General features: G+C 37.5%; 2 protein-coding genes and 1 non-coding gene across 3 annotated transcripts in view; 2 read left to right on the top strand and 1 right to left on the bottom strand.

The window, feature by feature from the left end:
- Positions 1-21,222, top strand: part of LOC139974340 (fibrinogen-like protein A) — a 161,148-nt gene that overhangs the window by 19,594 nt on the left and 120,332 nt on the right. The window lies entirely within an intron of this gene.
- Trnac-aca (transfer RNA cysteine (anticodon ACA)) lies at positions 66-137 on the bottom strand. The gene has a single exon. It is a non-coding gene; the product is annotated as a tRNA-Cys (tRNA).
- On the top strand, positions 6,708-19,797 carry LOC139974338 (THO complex subunit 1-like). The gene is made up of 11 exons (XM_071981388.1): positions 6,708-6,854; positions 7,406-7,573; positions 10,385-10,485; positions 11,201-11,318; positions 12,291-12,361; positions 13,440-13,469; positions 13,798-13,932; positions 14,645-14,728; positions 15,635-15,794; positions 17,796-17,868; positions 18,626-19,797. The coding sequence occupies exons 1-11, from the start codon at positions 6,708-6,710 to the stop codon at positions 18,922-18,924; spliced, it is 1,386 nt and encodes a 461-aa protein (XP_071837489.1). The 3' UTR covers positions 18,925-19,797.

Below are 21,222 nucleotides of genomic sequence, written 5' to 3'. Positions count from 1 at the left end.
TCTTGATTTTCCAACTCATTACGCTTTTCATTCATATATATATATATATATATATATAAACTTTCAGCCTCCACCGGGATTCGAACCCGGGCCTTCCGCTCTGTACGCGGACACCCTAACCACTAGGCTATGGACGCTGATTGTATGTCCAGAGGTTCGAAACTGGTAAGGAAGGTCGTAATTCCACTGTAGGCGTTTGTCACCTGTATTGTACAATACTAGTTCTGTTTTTGGTGACATATTTTGCCTTACTCTCGAGATCAAACATGATGCTAACCAAATCGAAAATCATTTGTGATTCCTAAAGCCGGATCTCGAAAGAGATACTTTGAACAGACTTTATGTTAATGCAATGGAGGTAAACGACAAAGGCAAATGAATATATATATATATATATATATATATATATAAATGAAAATCGTAATGATATATATTATATATAAATATATGTATTTATGTATTTATTTATTTGTTACTTAGTGCAAGATTCATCAAATAAACATAGCGTAATAATTGTCAACACTTATTCTGTCCATGTTCTTTGGTCACTCGTTCCATCCATTTCCGGGAGCCATCATCAAGGGCAGACTGGCCCATGACCTACTGTCATTAGCGCCAGCACGGTAAAAGGAAAATCACTGATCAGTGCTTGTACTTAGGATGAGGTGTCTCATTACAACTCTGTATTATGCCATCTCGACCAGAAGCATAATCAGATAAAAATAGGTGACATGCAATCAACCCCCCCTTCTCCTCTCCCCCCCCCCACTCCCTGGCCCGGTCCTACCAGTGGTGCTGCAGGGAGCAGTCTACCCTTGGTGCAGCAATAGATATACATAAAGGAGAGTCTGCGTTCACCTAAGCCCAGTCATGGTTTGGTTTTGGCTGAGAACTTCCTAAACTTGTCCCCTCCTGACATATATATATATGGCACTATCAGGCTTTCCCTGTTGAGGACAGGTTTTGGTTTGAATTCCTAATATGATGGTTATTGTGAGAGAACTTGACGAACTGAACATTGTTTAAGGAAACTAATAAATATTCTGATTTTAAACACTTATCTTCAGGCGGTTATCGGTCATACTCACCATAGGGCCCTGGCAAAATGAGTCCACATCAGCTACACTGAGTTACGGCACTGCCCATAGCCTACACCCACCCTCACATCCTCTCCCAGGACAGAGTGTCGAGATTAATCCCAAGTTCTGAATACAATTTTATTGTAAAAATATATAAGGCCCACTGATTCTAAATTTCCAACCATCATTTTTACAGTCATGAACGAGATCATTATGAAGCGACAATAATATTCAATGAGCGTGAACATCAGAAAAGAACTTGAAGGTTGACTGAGAGCACCAAATTAATTTTTGTATATAGACCGCTAAACAACTCTGTTATCACCCCAGGATGTTACAACTTTAAAGATTTGAGAAACATCCTTCAGTACATCCGAGGCCTATCAAGTAAAGCGGCTGGACTAGTTTAATACACTATCCCTTAGTTCAGTTTCTCAGATGCAACACAAAACTCAATAGGAAAATAAGACCAATAGCCTGAAATATTTGTTTAAATTGACATTAGCAGTTTATCAATGACAAATAGTGTTGAATGTCGACCAATGGTGGTCTGCTGTTCATATGAAGTTACAGGAACAATATTTTGGTTGAGTTATTGCCATTTTTGGTTTCTTGCTGGAAGCAAAGGAACCTATGCAGTCGGGTTAGCGTGTGTGTGCGTCTGTGACACTTGCTTTGATTCACGATAACCCAACAACGGAGTGTTGGATATATGTGGATGTATTATACTGAGGTGTGCCCTATCGTTTTTAGCACTGACCTTATGAATATTAATGAGGTTATGGGGTCAAACGTAAAAAAGTTACATTGTAATAACTTGAGACCTTTGTTGGTTAATAGCTGGTACATGCAGGCCATCTGGGCCCCAAAAACTCCTGAGCCCATATTTGGGCTGAGTGGGCCCAAATGTTTTATTTACACCTCAAATGCATTCCGGCACGAATTTGCGGGGCCCAATATTTTGGGGTCCACAGATTTTGGAATTCAATATTGGGGGAGTTGGCAATTATATCTTTTAGCCACTTTATTTGGGCCAAATATTTTTGGGGCCATTTAGATTCAAATTTTATTGGGCCAAGTATTTGGGGAGCGACCAAAATTTTAAAATTCCAATAACGCCAAAACCTTAAATCAGATTGTATCCAAACATGGAATACAGTTGTTGGTTATAATATCTGGTACATGTGGGCATAAATATTGTGATATTGGGTGAGGACATACAACGCTTTAATATTCCACTAAGCAAGGAACCTTTGTGCCCTTTGAGCTCTTATTTGGAGAGAGGCCAAAATATTAAAATTCTAATAACTCCACAACCTTAAATCGGATTGTAAGACCAAACATGGAATACAGTTGTTGGTTAAATCTGGTACATGTGGGCATAAATATTATGATATTGGGTGAGGACATACAACACTTTAATAATCCACTAAGCAAGGAACCATAGTGCCCGTTGAGCTCTTGTTTGGAGAGGGGCCAAAATATTAAAATTCCAATAACTCCACAACCTTAAATCAGATTGTACCCAAACATGGAATACAGTTGTTGGTTAAATCTGGTACATGTGGGCATAAATATTATGATATTGGGTGAGGACATACAACGCTTTAATATTCCACTAAGCAAAGAACCATTGTGCCCTTTGAGCTCTTGTTTGGAGAGAGGCCAAAATATTAAACTTCCAATAACTCCACAATCTTAAATCGGATTGTAAGACCAAACGTGGAATACAGTTGTTGGTTATAATAGCTGGTACATGTGGGCATAAATATGATGAGTTTGGGTGAGGACAAACATTATTAAATATTCCACTAAGCGATGAACCATAGTGCCCGCTGTGCTCTTGTTAAACAATGGATTAACATTTAGGCCTACACTGAGGAACTGACGTCATCATCGACTTATTCTTAAAGGAGCATTCCAGGACTTGAGCATACTTTAAAGATTAATATATCGCAAACCAGACTATATACAGAAACATTACCTACACTCAACTCATTCCTATTTCTTGGACAGTCAATATGACGTATTAAGACTAAATTCATCCTTAAATAATAACCAAACCTGCTTGAATGTGAGTGAAGCTAAAAAACATATATATTCTTTTATGCTTTAAGAGCTTGTAGACGTTGTACTTCTTTCGTTTACTCTCTTAGTGATAACTACACGCGTAGGGTAGAACTATAGAATAAATATTGTACTACAATTGCTGAATATCGAATTTGATTTGGCGGCTAATAACCTCCCCCCCCCCACCATCCCCCACCACTCCGATTGGCCAACTGGTCAGTCCCCTCCCCCTTTCTGGTCCTCATTTCATATCATCTTGACCAACGATAACGCCTCCATTTATACCAGATTTATCACAACGGGTAAATAGAAAAGAAATGGTGCCATGGGCCTTATACCTTGCATGATTACGTGTACATCCATGGTGCCATGGCCGTTATACCTTGCATGATTACGTGTACATCCATGGTGCCATGGCCGATATACCTTGCATGATTACGTGTACATCCATGGTGCCAACGGAAAAAAATGAGCCTGTCGTAGGTCGGTAACCTTTTGACTCCACTGAATAGGAATACTCCAAGTTATAGCCAACAAGGGTATAAAGGAACAAGAAAAGAAACTATATATATAACAATATGGTGAATCCAGTGGCGTACCTAGAATAGCTGGCACCCGTGGCGAATTCTTCCTTGTCACCCCGTGCCGGGAATTCCGGCCTGGGGGCCTAAGGCTTCCCCCTCCCCTTTGAGAAAATTGTGTTTAATGTAAGGTGACTTAAATGCAAAATGATGCTATCTTTGGCAAAGCCTTGAACTGATTACACAATGATTTACAAAAACAATAAGGAATTGGGGGGCATGGGGGCTGTAGCATGGCACCTCCCTGACGGAAATCCGGGCGGACCCCCACCCCCACCCGCTTAGTACGCCACTGGGGGAAATTGTTATGTCATTCAGAAAATTGCGCTAAAATTTATGGAAAGGAGCACTTTTGCACGATTTTTTTTAAACATATTATTTGAACAGTTATTATGCGACGGCTGAGCTCTGACAGCATTAAAAACTCCACAAGAAAATATTTGTGGAAGCTCCTTTCTCAAACTCAACTGGTTTATGTCACAATGGTTTTTTCGTTGGTAACAATGAAAGTCATCCAATAACTGGAATAAATATCTACAAAACATTGGAGTTTTGTACCAACTCGTGAACCAAAATGGACGCTACGTCAATATACGAATTAGTGATTAATCTTTGGATATTACTTCCTTTATACTATATCATATAGTTGTAAATCCATGAACATATACAACAGTGGTCTTCCATATCTCATAAAGTTACATCAAATTTTTTGTATAGGCTCATCTCATTGTTTAAAATCAGAAAGAAAAAGCTCTCGTTATCATAAAGAGAATATTAATTCTCAGCGATGCGGTAATTGCTTCTGATAATAGCACAGATATCACGTTTTGAACATGGTAGACGATATAAAAAAGAAATTCAATTTTTAAATAGAATATATAATAAGCCTTAAAAACTCATGATTAATAAAACCCCGTAAGTAAATGTCATATTAATCAAACGCGGTTCATCAGGGTTTATTGCTCCAACTATATAGGCCTTTCATAACAAAAATGATAATTATAATATTTAAATACACTCATAAAACAGAACGGGCTTTTCATACAAAATAAATGAAAAGTTAAAGCGGAATAAATTTCATTTACAGAGTAACATGGATACGCAGACCTACACACACACACACATGGCAATGCGATCGATTGTACAGTGACGAGTTCGATTCTACGGTGATGTGATCAATTGTATGGTGTTGTGATCGATCGTACTGTGATGTGATCGACTGTACTGTGATGTGATCGACTGTACGGTGATGTAATCGACTGTACTGTGATTTGATCGATTATACTGTGATGTGATCGACTGTACTGTGATGTGATCTATTGTACTGTGATGTGATCGACTGTACTGTGATTTGATCGATTGTACTGTCATGTGATCGATTGTACGGTTATGTGATCGATTGTATGGTGTTGTGGTCGATTGTTCGGTGATGTGATCGGTTGTACGATGCTGTGTTGCTTCTACTGTGTTCGATTCAGCAGTGACGTGACAACCATATCGACAACTTAGTGAGATATTATGTGGTAACAAATTATGTGCAACTAAACTGAGACTTGGTCAGAATCTAACAAAATCAACTTAACCCTATACAGCTCAAAATACAGCTTTTCATTTCACCCTCAGTGTAATATATGCAGGTGTGATTTTGTCTTTACCCTGAACTATATCTATAATAATATAACGGTTATATTGTCAACGGATGAGTGATCACATATCATATTTTTAATAAGTTTTAGAAATCCCTCATGCATCATTTTGAATCTCTATAAAACATCGTTTATTGATTTCTAAGAAGATTCATAAGTAAACACACTGACCACTCTGCCTCTTTTCAACTTTCTCTTATCATCCTATTCTTTCATTTATCTTTGCTTTGTTGCATGCATGTATATGATTGATATATCTCTGTTATTGTATTACACAAGCGTAGGCCTGCTCTCCGATAAAATGGTTTTATGGTGCGATATTTTATTTAGTGTAAACTCTCATGAAATTTTCGAAGAATCGTGAAATTAAACCGAGTAGAGTAGTAAAGTACATGTCAGCTGTTGCTAAATCTTACTTTTTATTATTATATATATATATATAGATATATATATATATATATATATATATATATATATTTATATTTAAATTTATATATATATATATATATATATATATATATATATATATATATATATATATATATATATAGCTCGAAATACTGCGTTGCATAGGATAGTAATACATGGAGCTCGAAAACATGGTTGATACTATGCAAGAGCAAATTTATTAAATTACTACGTTTCGGGTATAAACCCTTCAACGAGGTATACAAAAGTACAACTAACAAGACACGATAAAACACACAGTCTCAAATGAATAAGAGAACCACACACTGAACGGAAGGGAGAAGAGGAATATGAAATGAGGATAATGACAAGGGGATTAGCTGAGGGAGAGAACTGAAGAAAATTAAACTTGGAATGAAGACCTTTAGGGGAGAGGGTACCCAAGGAGAAAATCCGTCTATTCTCAGCAACAAGATGGATCTGAAGGAGATATTTCCATATTTTCCTTTAATGTCATATAAACGGGACCGTAATATTTCTAATCACCTGGTCCGGCCATCACACATCCACTCCCTCACAAACGTTTATCAGAACCAGAGAATATACCCTTGTCAACGCAAGAGATGTAACACTTGTAAATGCGTATTTAAAGACAAACTAACCAGTATTATTGGCCCTAATAGTATACTTTTCTGGTCACCAATCATTTCACTTGCATCTCTAATTAGTGTCGTCTATATTATCGTCTGCACAAATTGTACAGTCTTATATGAGGCGGAAAGTAAACGCAGACTTGCTGACCGCGTCACCGAACATTTACGCCCCATTAAAAAGAATTCCCCTTTTTTGCGAATTCCTTTTCTATTAATTCTCGTTTGTTTCTTGATATTGTTTTGGGTAATAAGTGTTATTTTGTTATTTCTATGGAGTATGAAGAGGGTGAGATGAGTGAAGGACCATCCTCACACCACATCGACTACCAGCTGTATCGTAAGTTCTGGTCCCTGCAAGACTACTTCAGGGATCCCGTGCAGTGCTACACCAAGGATAAATGGAAACAGTTTATGAAGGTAAACTTATGTATATCAATCTTAGGCAATGCAATCTAACAATCTCATAATTGGACGTACCTTAAATTGCATTATAACTAAAAATCTACTTTTCTTATGGACCGTTCTGACCCTAGATGGTGGTAAGAAATTGTTTATGTTATTGTATGAGCCACACAATTCATGGTTTATTTGATTTTTGGGGGGTGGGAAAATTGCACGTTTTTCTTTTCGTTTCCTTGGCATTGCTAAGGGACATACTATGATAGGTGGGGCTAATGAACTTCATATAGTTGTGTATTTTTCCCCCCTTTCCTAACAGTATCAGTAATTTTGTCAAACTTAATATGAAAAATTCTTTTGCAGCAGCCTGTAACCAAACTTGTCAATAAATGTATTTTAATGAGAATATTTTGCTTTCCAAAGGGTATAAAAACCATTTATACCAACCTCTTTCCACCCGTTTACGATTCTAGATCTTGATCCCATTTTAAGACTGAGTTTAATATAACGGGTACACTCCTCTATATTTCTGAATTAACTGACTTAACTCTTGGAAATACTCTGCACAGAATACTCGTTCCGTTCTCGCCGCCTGCAGTAGCATGAAGTTAGAGACAGACTCCACGTCGTCGTCGTCGACGACGACAAAAGGCAAAGAACCGATGACAACAAAACAGAAGCCGAACGTTCAAGACAAATCATCAGTTTTCTTTGCTAAGTATCTCACCAGTGAAAAGGTAAGACCTTGCTTGATACTAAACACAAATATGCATTGGTTTTGTTATGTTCTCGAAAGACGTTTTTCCACAACTGCCTTTTTGTTTTGCTTTTAAAGTAAATGGTGTGGTATAGTGATATTGATCCTATGTCACCAAATATGTGTCTTTTTCATTTTCTTGTAAGAAGTGCTGTGATAACCAAGTTTTCTTGTGTCATTTTTTTTTGTCAAAGAAACTGATGGTTGCATACAAAAGATCAAAGTGATATTGAACCTAACTTAGGAAAATGTTTAAACCTTATTGTGTAATTTGATATTGTATAGGTTATTTCCAAGAAGTAGTCGTGGGTAGTCATGGTGACGCTTTTGTCATAATTCCACTATTTTCCAATCTGTGGTGTGCGTTAGAGCAATCTCAAAACCTATTTTTCTTAAGCACTTTGAGGCGGTCAGGAATCCTTTGAAGAGCCGGGATTCTCACATAATTAACTAAGCCAGAGCAAAAAAACAAGATCGGTTGCAACAAAGGCTATGCAGGGACGCTACAAATCTCAAAGTTCGATGACATAATGGGAGAACAATCTAGTGACTTACAAATATCGCTAATGACATCACATAGTCACCTCCAAAGACTTCAGACAACAAATAAATATTCAACTGCGGCAGGCTCAGGCTATTGTCTACCAAACAATAGGAGTCCCACCTGAATGAAACAGCTCATAATATAAATGCGAATATAGTCTGTGAGATCTATGTTTTTTTGTTTTTTTAATTTAGATGGCAAGGGAATATGTGTTAGTAATCTTCAAAGTAGTTAATAACTTTACATAGTAACCAGTACAGTGTATGACAGTAGAAACAGACTCTATCCAAACCTAGTTTCAGCAATGTTAAATCTTATGTAACGTTTAAGCGCAAACTAAAAGCCCACCTAATTGAAAACTACGCTGACTGAGTATTGATAAAATCTCATGTTTATTTTTCTCTACACTCTACCTTGTTTCTTTCTTTCATTGTTATTGGTTAATTTTTGGTCGCTAGCTTGATAAACTGCTATTGTTTTTCTAGTGTCCTGTTTATACTATACCACTTTGTTCTATTGTTCTTATGTATCTATGATGAAATAAAAGAAATGAAATGAAATGTGGCAGGGTGGAATGGTAGGGTATTCAGCATATACATGCATATACCAGAATAGTGCAGTTATGGGTGAGATTTTGTCTTCAAAGGTCAGACTGAATTCACGTTTTCTGTTGAGAGACCCTGACTTGAAATTTCACTCTAGGTGTCTCAGATTTCAATGACTTTTCTACATATCGATGCACTTTCCAAAGCCATAACTTAAACATTTCCAAAGCAATTCTGCAAATGGGTACTTGAGATTAATTTATAAGGAATGCTACAGTATTTTTTAAAGAAACCACTGGAAACTTGGGTCTGAACGTTCGGGTTTTAAAAACAACAAAAAAACAGCACCAAAAAAATGCACAGATGATAATTGAAGTACATCTTGAACATCAAAGGTAGCTGATTTTTTGGTTCTTTTTTCTATCTTGCCGCAAGAAGCAAACATTACCAAACTGTCTTGTCCATAATTTATTTCATAGGAGAGCTGGAAGTTTGTGCGTTATTATAAGTTTATAGTATTTGTTTCAAGTAGAAGGAGAATTCCTCCGTGCTCCAAAGGAGGAAACTGCTGCTTAATCAATTTAACTGAGAACCAAGCACTTATTATCCCTTCACTGTATGTCACCTAGGGGTAATCATCTGGTAAGACTATGTAAGGCCAACTTACTACTAGCACGATTGACATTTACCAATGCAGGAAAACATTGTTTGCTTCAGATAGAGAGTGGACTTGTGTGAGACATCGTTCTTGTGTTAGAAGGTATAGCACTCCAAAAGTTGTTTGCAAAATTTAGTGTGGTAAAGATAGTCTGGAGGGTTTTATTTGTCTGTGAAATCATCATCCTACAAAATACAAGAAACTAAGTTGACCGTCAACATATTTAGTATATATAGGTATATTTATATAATTTGTATATGTACAGTAGGTATACATTTTTTTCTATATATAGGTATATATTTTATTATACTACTGTCATTTATCGGCATGACATAACAGACCACCTACTGTGATTTAGCATCATGACATCAACGACCACCTACTGTGATTTAGCGTCATGACATCACAGACCACCTACTGTGATTTAGCGTCATGACATCACAGACCACCTACTGTAATTTATCATCATGACATCACAGACCACCTACTGTGATTTAGCGTCATGACATCACAGACCACCTACTGTAATTTAGCGTCATGACATCACAGACCACCTACTGTAATTTAGCGTCATGACATCACAGACCACCTACTGTGGTTTATCATCATGACATTACAGACCACATACTGTGATTTAATATCATGACAGCACAGACCACCTACTGTGGTTTATCACCATGACAACACAGACCACCTACTGTGATTTATCATCATGACAGCACAGACCACCTACTGTGGTTTATCATCATGACATCACAGACCACCTACTGTGGTTTATCGTCATGACATTACAGACCACATACTGTGATTGATCATCATGACATCACAGACCACCTACTGTGGTCTGACTTCAGGGAAGAATCAATGGTTTTAGTAGCCTGTAAAAACAGGTTGCATTCTTTGAGCTGTACCTCAAATTAGGCATCAGATATGGAGTATGGGGTTTTCAAAAGTGTGAAATATGTTTTTCTTTCCACATGTTAGCTTCGCATAGTATGCATAATCTGCCCACCATTAATACTCATTTCTCATCATTCCTTGCAGTTATTTGACCTTCAGCTGAGCGATTCATCTTTCCGTCGTTACGTTCTGGTCCAATTCCTCATTCTTTTCCAGTATCTCAGCCAGCAGGTCAAATTCAAAACGTACGGTTTAATTCTTTTAATACTTTTGTAATCTTGCCTGTTGAATTTCAGAAGAAATTTAAGATAGAGCATTTTATCTTTAAATCGTTGCAATATCAAGCTCCATTTTATCTGTCTGAATTCATTTGCCTTTTTGCTTAATAAGAGGTATTCGCTGCTACGCTACAATAAATGGCCTGCTCTCTACATACCTAGAATGAAATGTTAGACCCTCGGCCATCCTACCTTTTACTTCTAGGCACCTACCCAGTTGCAATAAGCTCCCTGCCTCTGTACGTTCCATCGACAGCCCGAGCTCGCTCAAGTCCAAACTCAAAACGCACTTCTTTCAAATCGCTTTCAGTTGATTGTGTGTTGTTTAAATTGACTGTGAAGAGCAAATTTTTCTGCGCTATATATTAATGTGTTTTTATAATAAGTAGTAGTAGTAGTACTAGTAATGTGTTGTGAAAATGTGCTGTCGTAGTTCCCATGGTTTCCGAACTATTTCCTTTTACACAAAAGTCTTTTTGCCCCCTTTTTTCATTTCTTTTTATTGTTTGTTTGTGGGGAATGTGTTTTGTATTAACTTTTGTGTGTTTGTGGGGTATGTGTTTTTTATTTCTTTTGTGTGTTTGTGGGGGATGTGTTTTTTTCTTTTCTTTTCTTTTGTGTGTTTGTGGGGGATGTGTTTTGTATTGAAGTTTTATCTCTGTTCCTTTATTCATTCCTCTAGAGCAACTTTGGTGCTAACGGAAGAGATGCAACTATTTATGAAAACAACTCTGGATAAAGTTTATGAACTCCTGAAGGAAACTCCACCAGATGGACAGAAATTTGCGGCAGATATAAAGGTAGTAACCTGGATTCAGGGAGGAAGGGGAGGTTAAATACCAGATGAACTTTGTTGCTAAAATTAGCCCCTCATCATGCAGTTTTGATGTCATTTCGTGATAAAAAAAATGAAAAAAACGTTAAAATAAGTAAAGGTCACATTCTGTGGGAAGGGCAAACATACCTGACTACTAATTCTCCAATTAATTGCAATAAAAAAATATATATGTTAACCTTAAAAACGATTTCACAACTGGTCAAAACACCGAGAGGGGACCTATATGAAAAGTGGTTATGATACATCCTTGTGTACATTTAAAAATGTAAAGGGGTCATTTTATACTGCAAGGGTGATTGACTTAGTAGTTCGAATGCTTGAGTAGCCGTGATAAAAAGCCCCTTAAGTTCTCCCTTTCACAGAGACACTAACCCCCACGAAGGCGATCAAGATCGAGTTTTAATGCTCTGGAAATCATGAGACCCAAGATCTCCAGTAACTTGCCCTCTTCACTAGTGCACAAGATAGACAGATAGGTGCAAGCCTGAAGGCAAACACACTCTATTATGATCACTAGACAACTGGTTTGTATTGAGCAATCGTGTACTTTTGGCGCATGCGCGATGCTGTTTCGTGCGACCCGTTCTCATATTTAGACGCGTCCGGAGTCGGCTATTTTATTTCCTCAAGGGCAAGACAAGTTCCTGAAGCCCTCTGCAGTCTCCAAAGAAGTTACATGTTGTTATTATTACAGGAAGCAAGAATTAGAAACGGAGAAACTTTTGCAAATATATAAATCTGTCCATCCCAAAAACAAACAGCACATAATCATGTTGAACATTAGTTATTTAGATAAATTGTTGTCTAAATATGATGGAAAGGAGAAGAAATGATGACTGGATATTAGGAGATGAGATAAAAAGAGATTCATTTTTTATTTTTTTTAACATGTTAATGCTATATTATAACTTTGCTTGTATTTTTTCTCTCTTAGCATATTTTGGACAGAGAGGAACACTGGAATAATTGGAAGAATGAAGGATGTCCAAGTTTTGTGAAGGAGAAGTAAGTACAAATTACCTCTTCAGGATGCAGCCCTTGTGCCTTCAAAATATCAATTTACATCTAACTACTAACAGCAAGAAATCCCACCCCCCCCAATCCCCTCCCCAAATTTGATTTAATTTAAGTTTTTCTGTTCTTTTACAATACCTTTTGTTTTCTCTATTTTGCGCCTTGAGCACCCCGCAGGGCAGATATGTGCGCATTATAAATCGCTATGATTATGACTGTTATTATTATGATCCCCCCAAATAAATTGACTGGGGAAGGGAATTCCCCCCTTTCTTAACATCCTAGCGCAAACACTGCTGTGAAGTTCAGGAAGGTTGAGATGGTTCAGTACCACTCAGAAAGATGCCAAAGGTGTTTATTACAAAGTTTGACTATGAAAAGTACAGTACTTGACAGATCCTATCATCATAATCCAGAAAACGAAGATCACATCAAAACCTTTATTGTGTCGGAGATGTACGCGGTAGCTGGTTACAACCCACTACCACACAGATTTAAGCTACTGATCACGTTTTTGGTTTAGTAGGAACTGGCGAAGAAATAGATATGATATCATCCTTGTCAAAAATGTATCCAGTCAGGTAGGGGGTCCACAGAGAGTCTCCAGCGTTACTAAATGTCCAAACTTTCTGTCAGGTCGATATCACATATAAACATGTTCGTGTCTGAAAAGCATCTGATGGTTGGTAACGAAGAGGCAATGCTCGAAATGATCAAGTTCAGTACGGTCGAGATAATTCATAACTCGAGCAAAGTATGCGACCGATGGTTTACAGAAAAGTGGTCAAAATCTGATTGAAAATAATGGGGATAATGATATATAATATTAACGTGTCATATCTGGTTACGAGCGAGCATTTTCAATCATTGAAACAATTTGATTGTCTCTTAAAGGTTCTAACAACTTGCTGAAGTCAACATGTTTAGCTTTCAAAATTGTAAAGGAGGACCAGATCCACAGGAGGTACTCACTCTCTAGTACTATGATTTCTTCTTATATTTGATCTCAAGTTTACAGTTTAAAGTTTCAATATTTATATATATATATTTTTTTCCTTGCTCTTACCAGGCCAAAAGAGGAATCAGAACCAAACAGGAGGTATGAATACATGTTTATGTTTTAAGAATAATAAATATTTAAAAGTATAGTTTTTAGTGCTTATGGAATCCATTTTGTGAATTCAGAGACACAGTTGATGGAGAAATATTAGATAGTAAAAATTTGTAATATTATTGTTTAGTTTATTGAATAACCGCCAAAGTAATATTGCCTTTCGTTACTTCTTGTGTTTTAAGAGAAATAGGGGACTATTAGAGTAAACATTTCTTTAGTTGGAGTTTGAACCCTGAAAATTAGATTACTACCTAGCTAAGATACGTATAGTCATTTGTCGTTTATTCTCCCGTAATTTTATTGATCCTTTTAGACCGCGAAAGAGAACCCTAGGAGAAGAGTTGGAACTCAATCCTACTAGTGAGAAAGTAGACATGGGTAGCCCGGAACTGACTCGACTCTGGAACCAGAGTTCAAATAATCTCGAGGCTTGTAGATCAGAGAAAAGGTAAGAGAAATATATCAGTCGGTGAAAATTTATAACTTTTGAGAGCTATTAAAATTAAAAAAACTGCACACAACTATTGTCGATCTTAGGAATAGAGGTAATTCACATGAATGCCTTCCCCACAAACAGCTAAGATATACAAATATTATTCCATTCAATCTGTTATTTTACCGTCTTGATTCATAATAAAGAGAGTACATACGCCATGCGTGCATACACTTACGGACACTGAAATGCAGTTCATTTTTAAGAAAAAAAAACAATTTCTCCCTCGTTCAAATCCCACCAAATTTAGCTAGGTTTTCATTCACGATTGTTTTTTCGGATTTTTCCTGAGAAAGTGATTGTACTTTTTTCTGTTTGATTAGTTACACTCAGATGGTGGTTAGAGTTATTATTTTCCATGGAAAGCTAATATTGGTTACCTTCTTATCTGCAAAATTTTGGTAGATTTTAGCTGTAATCGGTGTGACCATGTTTGAGGTCAAGGTTCAAGTTTCATCAATTTCATCAATCGCTTAGGAAAAGTGACATCGAAAATGTTAATTTTGAGATTACAGTATTAAGGACGATTGAAGAAAAATCCTCAAAAACCAACATTAACGAATGCTTTAAACAATACAATAGCTAATGAAGTTGCCATTTGAATGCTTTGGTAGATATATTAAATTACAAAATGACGGACTGTTCCTTAACGTATCTCTTCTTGCAGAATGTACCTCCCATCTTTGGAGACATTCTTTGAAGAAGCCATCGAGCAAGCTGATCCAGAGGCCATGATTGAAGATGACTTCAAGTGAGTTATGTTTAAGCGAACCAGTTTCATTGGCAAGGTTGTAAATTTGGGCAAGGTGGTAAAATTGGGCGTTTTAACCAAGCAAATGTTACTTATTATGCTAATCTGTAATTGGTGTGAAAGGTTTAGCAATGGGTTATCTTTTGTGCCTTTTTAATTTTTGCACCAATTCTGTATAAGTTGCTTCCCCGTTAATGGCAACCACTGTAATTAATTTTCACAACTTTTTTTTTTGCTTTTGCAAGAGTATCGAGTGGGCTATCTCTTGTTTATTCATGCTTCAAATTTCTTGAATCTGATTGGTTGGTTGTCATCAGCTGACCATTGATTAACCAGTAGGTAATGCACGGCAAACTAAACGGCGGATGAATGTAATTTGAAGAAAGGAAAAAGATAGTTATCTCGGCAATCTTAACTCCGGCTGTCCCCTCTTTTCAACGATCTATGCTCAACAGTATGCAAGTTAGCTCTACTAAGGAAGGTATTACAACAAGCCCCTCGGTGTGAACACCCTTTGGCAAAATTGTAACAAAATTGTCTGAGAGAGTAAACTTGCGCTTGTAGTAAACTAACACTACAGTACAAGCAAAATCAATAACCTCGTTTATCAATGCTGGGCCCTGTCAGTTTTGGAACACAAAAGCCATAAACTTTCATAAGAGAGAAAGTTCAAGAAAGCCTTCACATGGCTTTGCAAAACTGGAGCAGTATTTAAAATGATTCCCTGGACTTGATACCTGTTTTTTTGTTAAGAAGTATTATTTACCATTTATGATATTGGTTGTCCAAGGAATCTGAAGATTACGATCAAAACATATTTATTCAGTTAGCAATATTTGGTGAAGTTTTTGTTTTCTCCCAAATTTGACTTTCACTTTTACTTTTTCATTTTTTTTTTCGACTCAGAGTTGTTAATAATAGCAACTACGCTTGGCAAGCCCTGAGGCTCCTGGCAAGACGTAGCCCCCATTTTTTCCAGACAACCTCCATCGCTGCCCAGCCATCCGTTAAGACAATACCAGCGTATCTGGAATTGATGGCCACAAAACTGGCCAAGGAAATGCCGGTAAGTTTTAAGTAGCTTGTTACATTTCATGAGTTGCCATATGTTTTATATCCAGCTGTGCAATGTCTGTACTAGCTGTTAAAGGTAGTGGTGCCACAGATGAGAAGTAAGGGGGGTGGGGCAAACTTAAATGGGTCCTATCTCATAAACTTGTAAGTCTCTATGAACAAGTTTAACTTTGTAGTTAGAAGTACTCCTTTGTGTGGAGAACTGTAGAAAAATGTGATTAAAAAGGAGTTCCTTCACTGAAAAATTAAAAAATCATCCAATATGGAAAAATTTGATACAGAAAGCACAGAGGATCCATATCGTTGGGAAGTTTTGAGGTGATTTTGTTGTTCCACTCTCATGTTAAACTGGCATGACTGTCCTCCTGCACCCTCAAAGTTTGCACTCTCCCCCCCCACCCACCCAGCCTCCTTCCACATTGAACCATCTTCCACCACCTCTGCCTTGGATATAACTTGGATTTGGCCAGAGAGGTCCAGTTAGCTCTAGTTGTCCCTAATAATTTGTAACAAGGACATATTTTTAGCCCTGATTGTTATCTGAAAATTTATGTAGGCTCTGCTGAGATGTTAGATTATCTCAAGAGTTAAAACACTGTTCTTGATATTATTGTAATAAATTAACAATATCATTGCTGAAGTATCCTTCAGAGCACAATATATTAATGGTTTAAATGCATCCAGAGGAGGGGCCGATGGTCAAACATCTGGCTGAACAGGTCACAGGGCCAATGGTCAATGTCTTGCTGAACAGGTCATAGGGGCGATGGTCAAACATCTTGCTGACCAGGTCACAGGGCCAATGGTCAAACATCTGGCTAACCAGGTCACAGCACCATACTTTGTCCAGCATGACCTCTCGCTCAGGGCGTATGTTTGTTCAGGGGTTCCAATGAAGTATTTTATCAACCCTAAACTATCGATATTTTCAGATCCCCACAGCTTCACATAACCGATGGTCTGCATATGTACTGTACTGGCTGTATGTTGAATATGTACTGTACTGGCTTCAACATATAAGCGTACATGTATGTTAATACTCAAACACCAGCCTTTTATATGCACTGTATTAAAATTGTTGTTATTTAGTCTGTACATTTATTTCCTATTATAAGTATTGAGGTCATGACATACCCAAAATTCAGAGGTTTCCAAGCGAGCTTTGAAATGCGGTTCTTGTCTAGCAGACCATGTGGTCTCCCTTATTTGATGTGTCCAGACCTGAGGGGGAAGGTGGAGGTCAGAGGACTACCCACCCCCCCCCCCCTCCCCCATTGTCAATTACGAGCCGGGAAATGTGGAAACATATGAGATAAAAGAATTAAAATTGTTTTCTCATTTTCACAATAAACTCTAGGAAAAATGAAGAGTAAAAAGTGGAGCCCAGTAATATATTTGTCTCTGGGCCCAACCTGGCTTTTGATGGCCCTGGTTGTGCCCTCCAGTTTGATACCATGTCAATGATCACCGATAGAACAGTTAATAGTACAGCCTCAATAGGTAGCTAAAGTTTATATCATGTCATTATTATGAGTTGATTCAATTTCTCTTGTTAAACTGTGCAGAGATTGTTCCATACTCTTGGTTTCATTTTCCTGTCATTCTCTGGGAGTGAACCATTTTATTCAGGTTGTTTTTGTTTGTGATTGACAAAGACATGGTTTGTAAGACGGGGATTGGTGGCCTCCAATTTACGGCTAGATGGCTAGGTTGGCATGAAGCAGGACCTGTAACCCCAAAGTTAGAAAACCTGTTCTAGATCTTTGGTATTTCAAAAGAAGCAAAGTTTACCCATTTTATCTCTTCTTTTTTTATGCACCTTTCCTTATAACAAGGCAAATTGTTTGCATGTGTTTTATATTTACATTGACTTCGGTTACAATGCAAGATGTCGTCATTTATAAACTCAAAAGTCATAATCTTATGTGTAACCTCCTTGCAGCCCCATAGCGACATGTCCAATAAGATAACTGTATCAAATATTCATCTACAGCAATTCAACAACGTTGAAGAAATCAAGACCGAAGCCATGGATAACGACGAGTTGCTGAAAGCTGGGGAAGAAGGTATAATGGTCTTCTATAATAATCTTAGTTTATGTCAGGTCAGGGTGAAGTCAGGTTAGAGTAGTGTCATTTTCTTAAGTTTTATTAATGTAGTTTGGAAATGTTGGCTCAAAATCATGTTGGTGTCTGTTTGTCTTGGGCTGGGAAGAGTTAACTTGAGTGGGTCTGTGTCCATTTGGCTCAGAATTGTCTGTCAAAGTTTTGGTCGAGTTGGGTAGTGTTAATTTGGGAAGAATTGTGTCATATTGGTCAAAGTCTGGTTGGTGAGGTTTGCTTGAGATTGCGTGGTAGAGGTTACGTGAGTTGACTCTGTATCAAGTTGGATCAACCTCGGCTGAGTTGTGGTCAGTGGCGGATTGACCCACCAATTTGCTGGCTCGGCACCAGCGTGTGGCTGCCGTCAGCCAGTTTAAGGTACAGATGGCATCACTTTTTATTTCTTGGTCGCAAGAGATGATAGTTAAAATCATCGAAAGATAGCAGAACCATCAGGTGGATCACAGAGCTGATTTATTCTTCATTCTGGTTCTGATTGTGCCTGTAAATATTGACTTCGGTTTTGTGTCCTCTCCCATTGACTTGGGTGGGGCTGGAGTGGGTCAACGGTGATAAATAGCATTGACCAAAGTAAAGCAAAATACGACAGAGTGACATGGTTTGAGCTGGGTATGTTGAGCTACAATAAATGGTATGACAATTTTCATCTTTGTTTGTCCTGGTCATAAAGTTTCACGATTCAAATTTCTCTCTTTTACAGAAAAGGAAGTGACCAAAGTTTCTCCTGAAGATATGGATCTTGTCGCCCTCAAACTGGGAGCCAACTGGAAAACTCTCGCAGTAGAACTAGGCTTGACTGAAGACGAAATTTCAAACACCCAGACAGAATTCGCCGAAGTCAAAGAGCAGAGCAGACATGTCTTAAAAAGCTGGCTCGAGGAAAAGGGCAACGAAGCATGCGAGGAGGTCTTGGTCAAGGCACTGACCGAGAGCGGACTAAACGACATCGTGCAGTCGGTTTTCCAGAAGAAGAAACTAGAGACGGATGATAAACTGTGATGGACTTTTTTGTATCTTTCTCTTAAAATGCATTAATGAAGCCACTTTAAGAGTTCATCTGCAATTCAGAGCTGGAGATCGTCATAGCAACGACCGTTAACCTCTCTAAATGGTTCCTGCTAAATATTTGTACGAGAAAGCTCCGGTCGAGAATATTGTTATGAGTTGGAATGTGAACTATTCTGCCGTGAAAGTTTATGACTGTTCCATTGCTTGACTAAAGGCATTGTAAATAAGTCAGACTTCTCTCATTGATAACATTCTTCCAAAGGAAACCATTCAGAATGCTATCTATAGGTTGTTACGCTGTGACGATAAAGTAAGCGCTGTTCTTTGTGGCCCTTTTCGAAGCTATTTCTTTTTTGTGTAAAAGTAAGTTGGCCTGACGTTTCGATCCTAGCAGGATCCTAGCAGAAGGTCCTGCTAGGATCGACACATCAGACCAAACTTACTTTAACACATTCTCTTACGCAGTCTCTTTAGTGGATAAGCAGTTTGCTAAACAGTTTTCTTTTATTTCTGTGTCTTTTTTAGTGCTAATTATTTTGTTGTTCTTTTATTACATCCAATTCATCCTTCCAATGTATTTGTTTGAATCTAATTCAATGATATGAAACCCTCTGCCTCTGTTATCCCATTACATGAAAACCAAGAAGAACTGCACGCACGACCCACTGATATCCGCATCGGTGTTTTTATGTATTGGATGTATTTTAAAGCCAATACCATGTAGAGAGTACAACTGATCCAGAGTGCAAACTAACACATGTTGCTGTCTTGTGTTTCTCTCTTAGGATTTGTTCCTAATGATGAATTTGTTTTTTCCTGAAAGGCCATATTGAAAAGGACAATAAAAGCAGTACAGGAATACTATTTACACTTTTCATTTCTCTTTGGGTTCTGATGCTTTGCATTCATTGGAACCTATGCAGTCAAATTGGTGTATGTGTGTGTATGTGATGCCCTATAGTAGCTGTAATGTCCTAACAGTAGCCATACAGTAGCTACAGTAGTATAAACATGGTATCTCAAGAAGTAAATATGTGATTGAGGTCAGTCATGGTATATATGTCGTTCAGGGACAGTAGATGATCCCTTGTTTGTGGTGGGGTTGTCTTGCATACTAATGAGTTGGGGGGGGGGGCTTTAAAATGTCAATCTCTGTGCAACCGTATGTCCGATTTAGTTCATACTTGCTATGGTGATGTAATAACATTCTTTTGCAACAACAGTTTTGACCTCATTAATATTCATGAGTGGATGGGGCTTAATGGGAAATCTTTAAAAACAGCTTGTAAACACAACATCTCAAACAAACACAAGTTGAATCAATGTCAAACTTGCTAGGTAGATGACCTATGAAGAGTACATGTGCCATATTGTTTCTGGTTCCCATCTCATAAATATTAATGAGAAGGTGGGTCTTACCATAAAATTCTTAAAATGTCAATATCTCTTCAACCGTATGTCCGATTTAGTACATACTTGGTATGGTGATGTTACTACATGACAAGTACATGTTCCTTGCAACAATAATTTTTACTTCATTAATATTCATGAATTTTGCTGCAACCGTATGTTCAGTTTAGTTCATACTCGGCATGGTGCTGTAACTACATAGTGTCTACAGACTACATGTACTTTCAAAACAACAATTTTTACCTCATTAATATTCATGGAGCACAAGTACATGAATATTAATGTATACATGGCTTACCACACTATGAATATATTTAGGCATCAGAACCACTAAATGTTTTCATTTTCTGTTTATGTATTCTCTTTTTCACCCTACCAACAATTTCAGAGACCTATTACATGACCCAGCTTTGTGTAAGAAGGTGGAAATGATAGCCTTTTAGCAGACATAATGGATTTCCCACAGTCATGAGAAAGATACATGAAAGAGTCGTGAACATTTCAAAATTAATTTCCAGGCATGCAAAAGTCATGGAAAAGAGTGACTATGTGCAATCCTGGAAAAAGAATCCTTTCTTAAACTTTTTCTATGTGAGATTTTTTTTTGGAGGGTGGGGGGGGGGCTTTTTTTCTCTTTTTTTATGCTCTGAAAACTTGTCCAAACATAATAAAAAAAATCACTGAAAAAAAAGTTTTATTTTCAAGGTAATCAAGTCTTGCATTCAGTGTTACATTGTTGATTGCCGGTATGTCTGTTATTTTCTCAATAATGCCTCTTTGTTGTCCGTATAACTGCGTGAAAGGCAAAAAACAATAACAATATTATGACTTTTATCTGGAAGAAGAAATTAATTCAGGGGTCAAAATATTTAGATCATA

This window comes from Apostichopus japonicus, chromosome 9, assembly GCF_037975245.1.
Source record: "Apostichopus japonicus isolate 1M-3 chromosome 9, ASM3797524v1, whole genome shotgun sequence".
In the NCBI taxonomy this organism is placed as follows: Eukaryota; Metazoa; Echinodermata; class Holothuroidea; order Aspidochirotida; family Stichopodidae; genus Apostichopus; species Apostichopus japonicus.
This window is presented reverse-complemented; position numbering and strand designations above follow the sequence as displayed.

Bases quoted from the DNA above. Each gene is read 5' to 3' on its own strand.
- LOC139974338 (XM_071981388.1), top strand. From the start codon at position 6,708: ATGGAGTATGAAGAGGGTGAGATGAGTGAAGGACCATCCTCACACCAC. The intron at 6,855-7,405 runs GTAAACTTATGT...TACTCTGCACAG, and splicing joins AATGGAAACAGTTTATGAAG to AATACTCGTTCCGTTCTCGC. The intron at 14,729-15,634 runs GTGAGTTATGTT...TTTTCGACTCAG, and splicing joins ATGATTGAAGATGACTTCAA to AGTTGTTAATAATAGCAACT.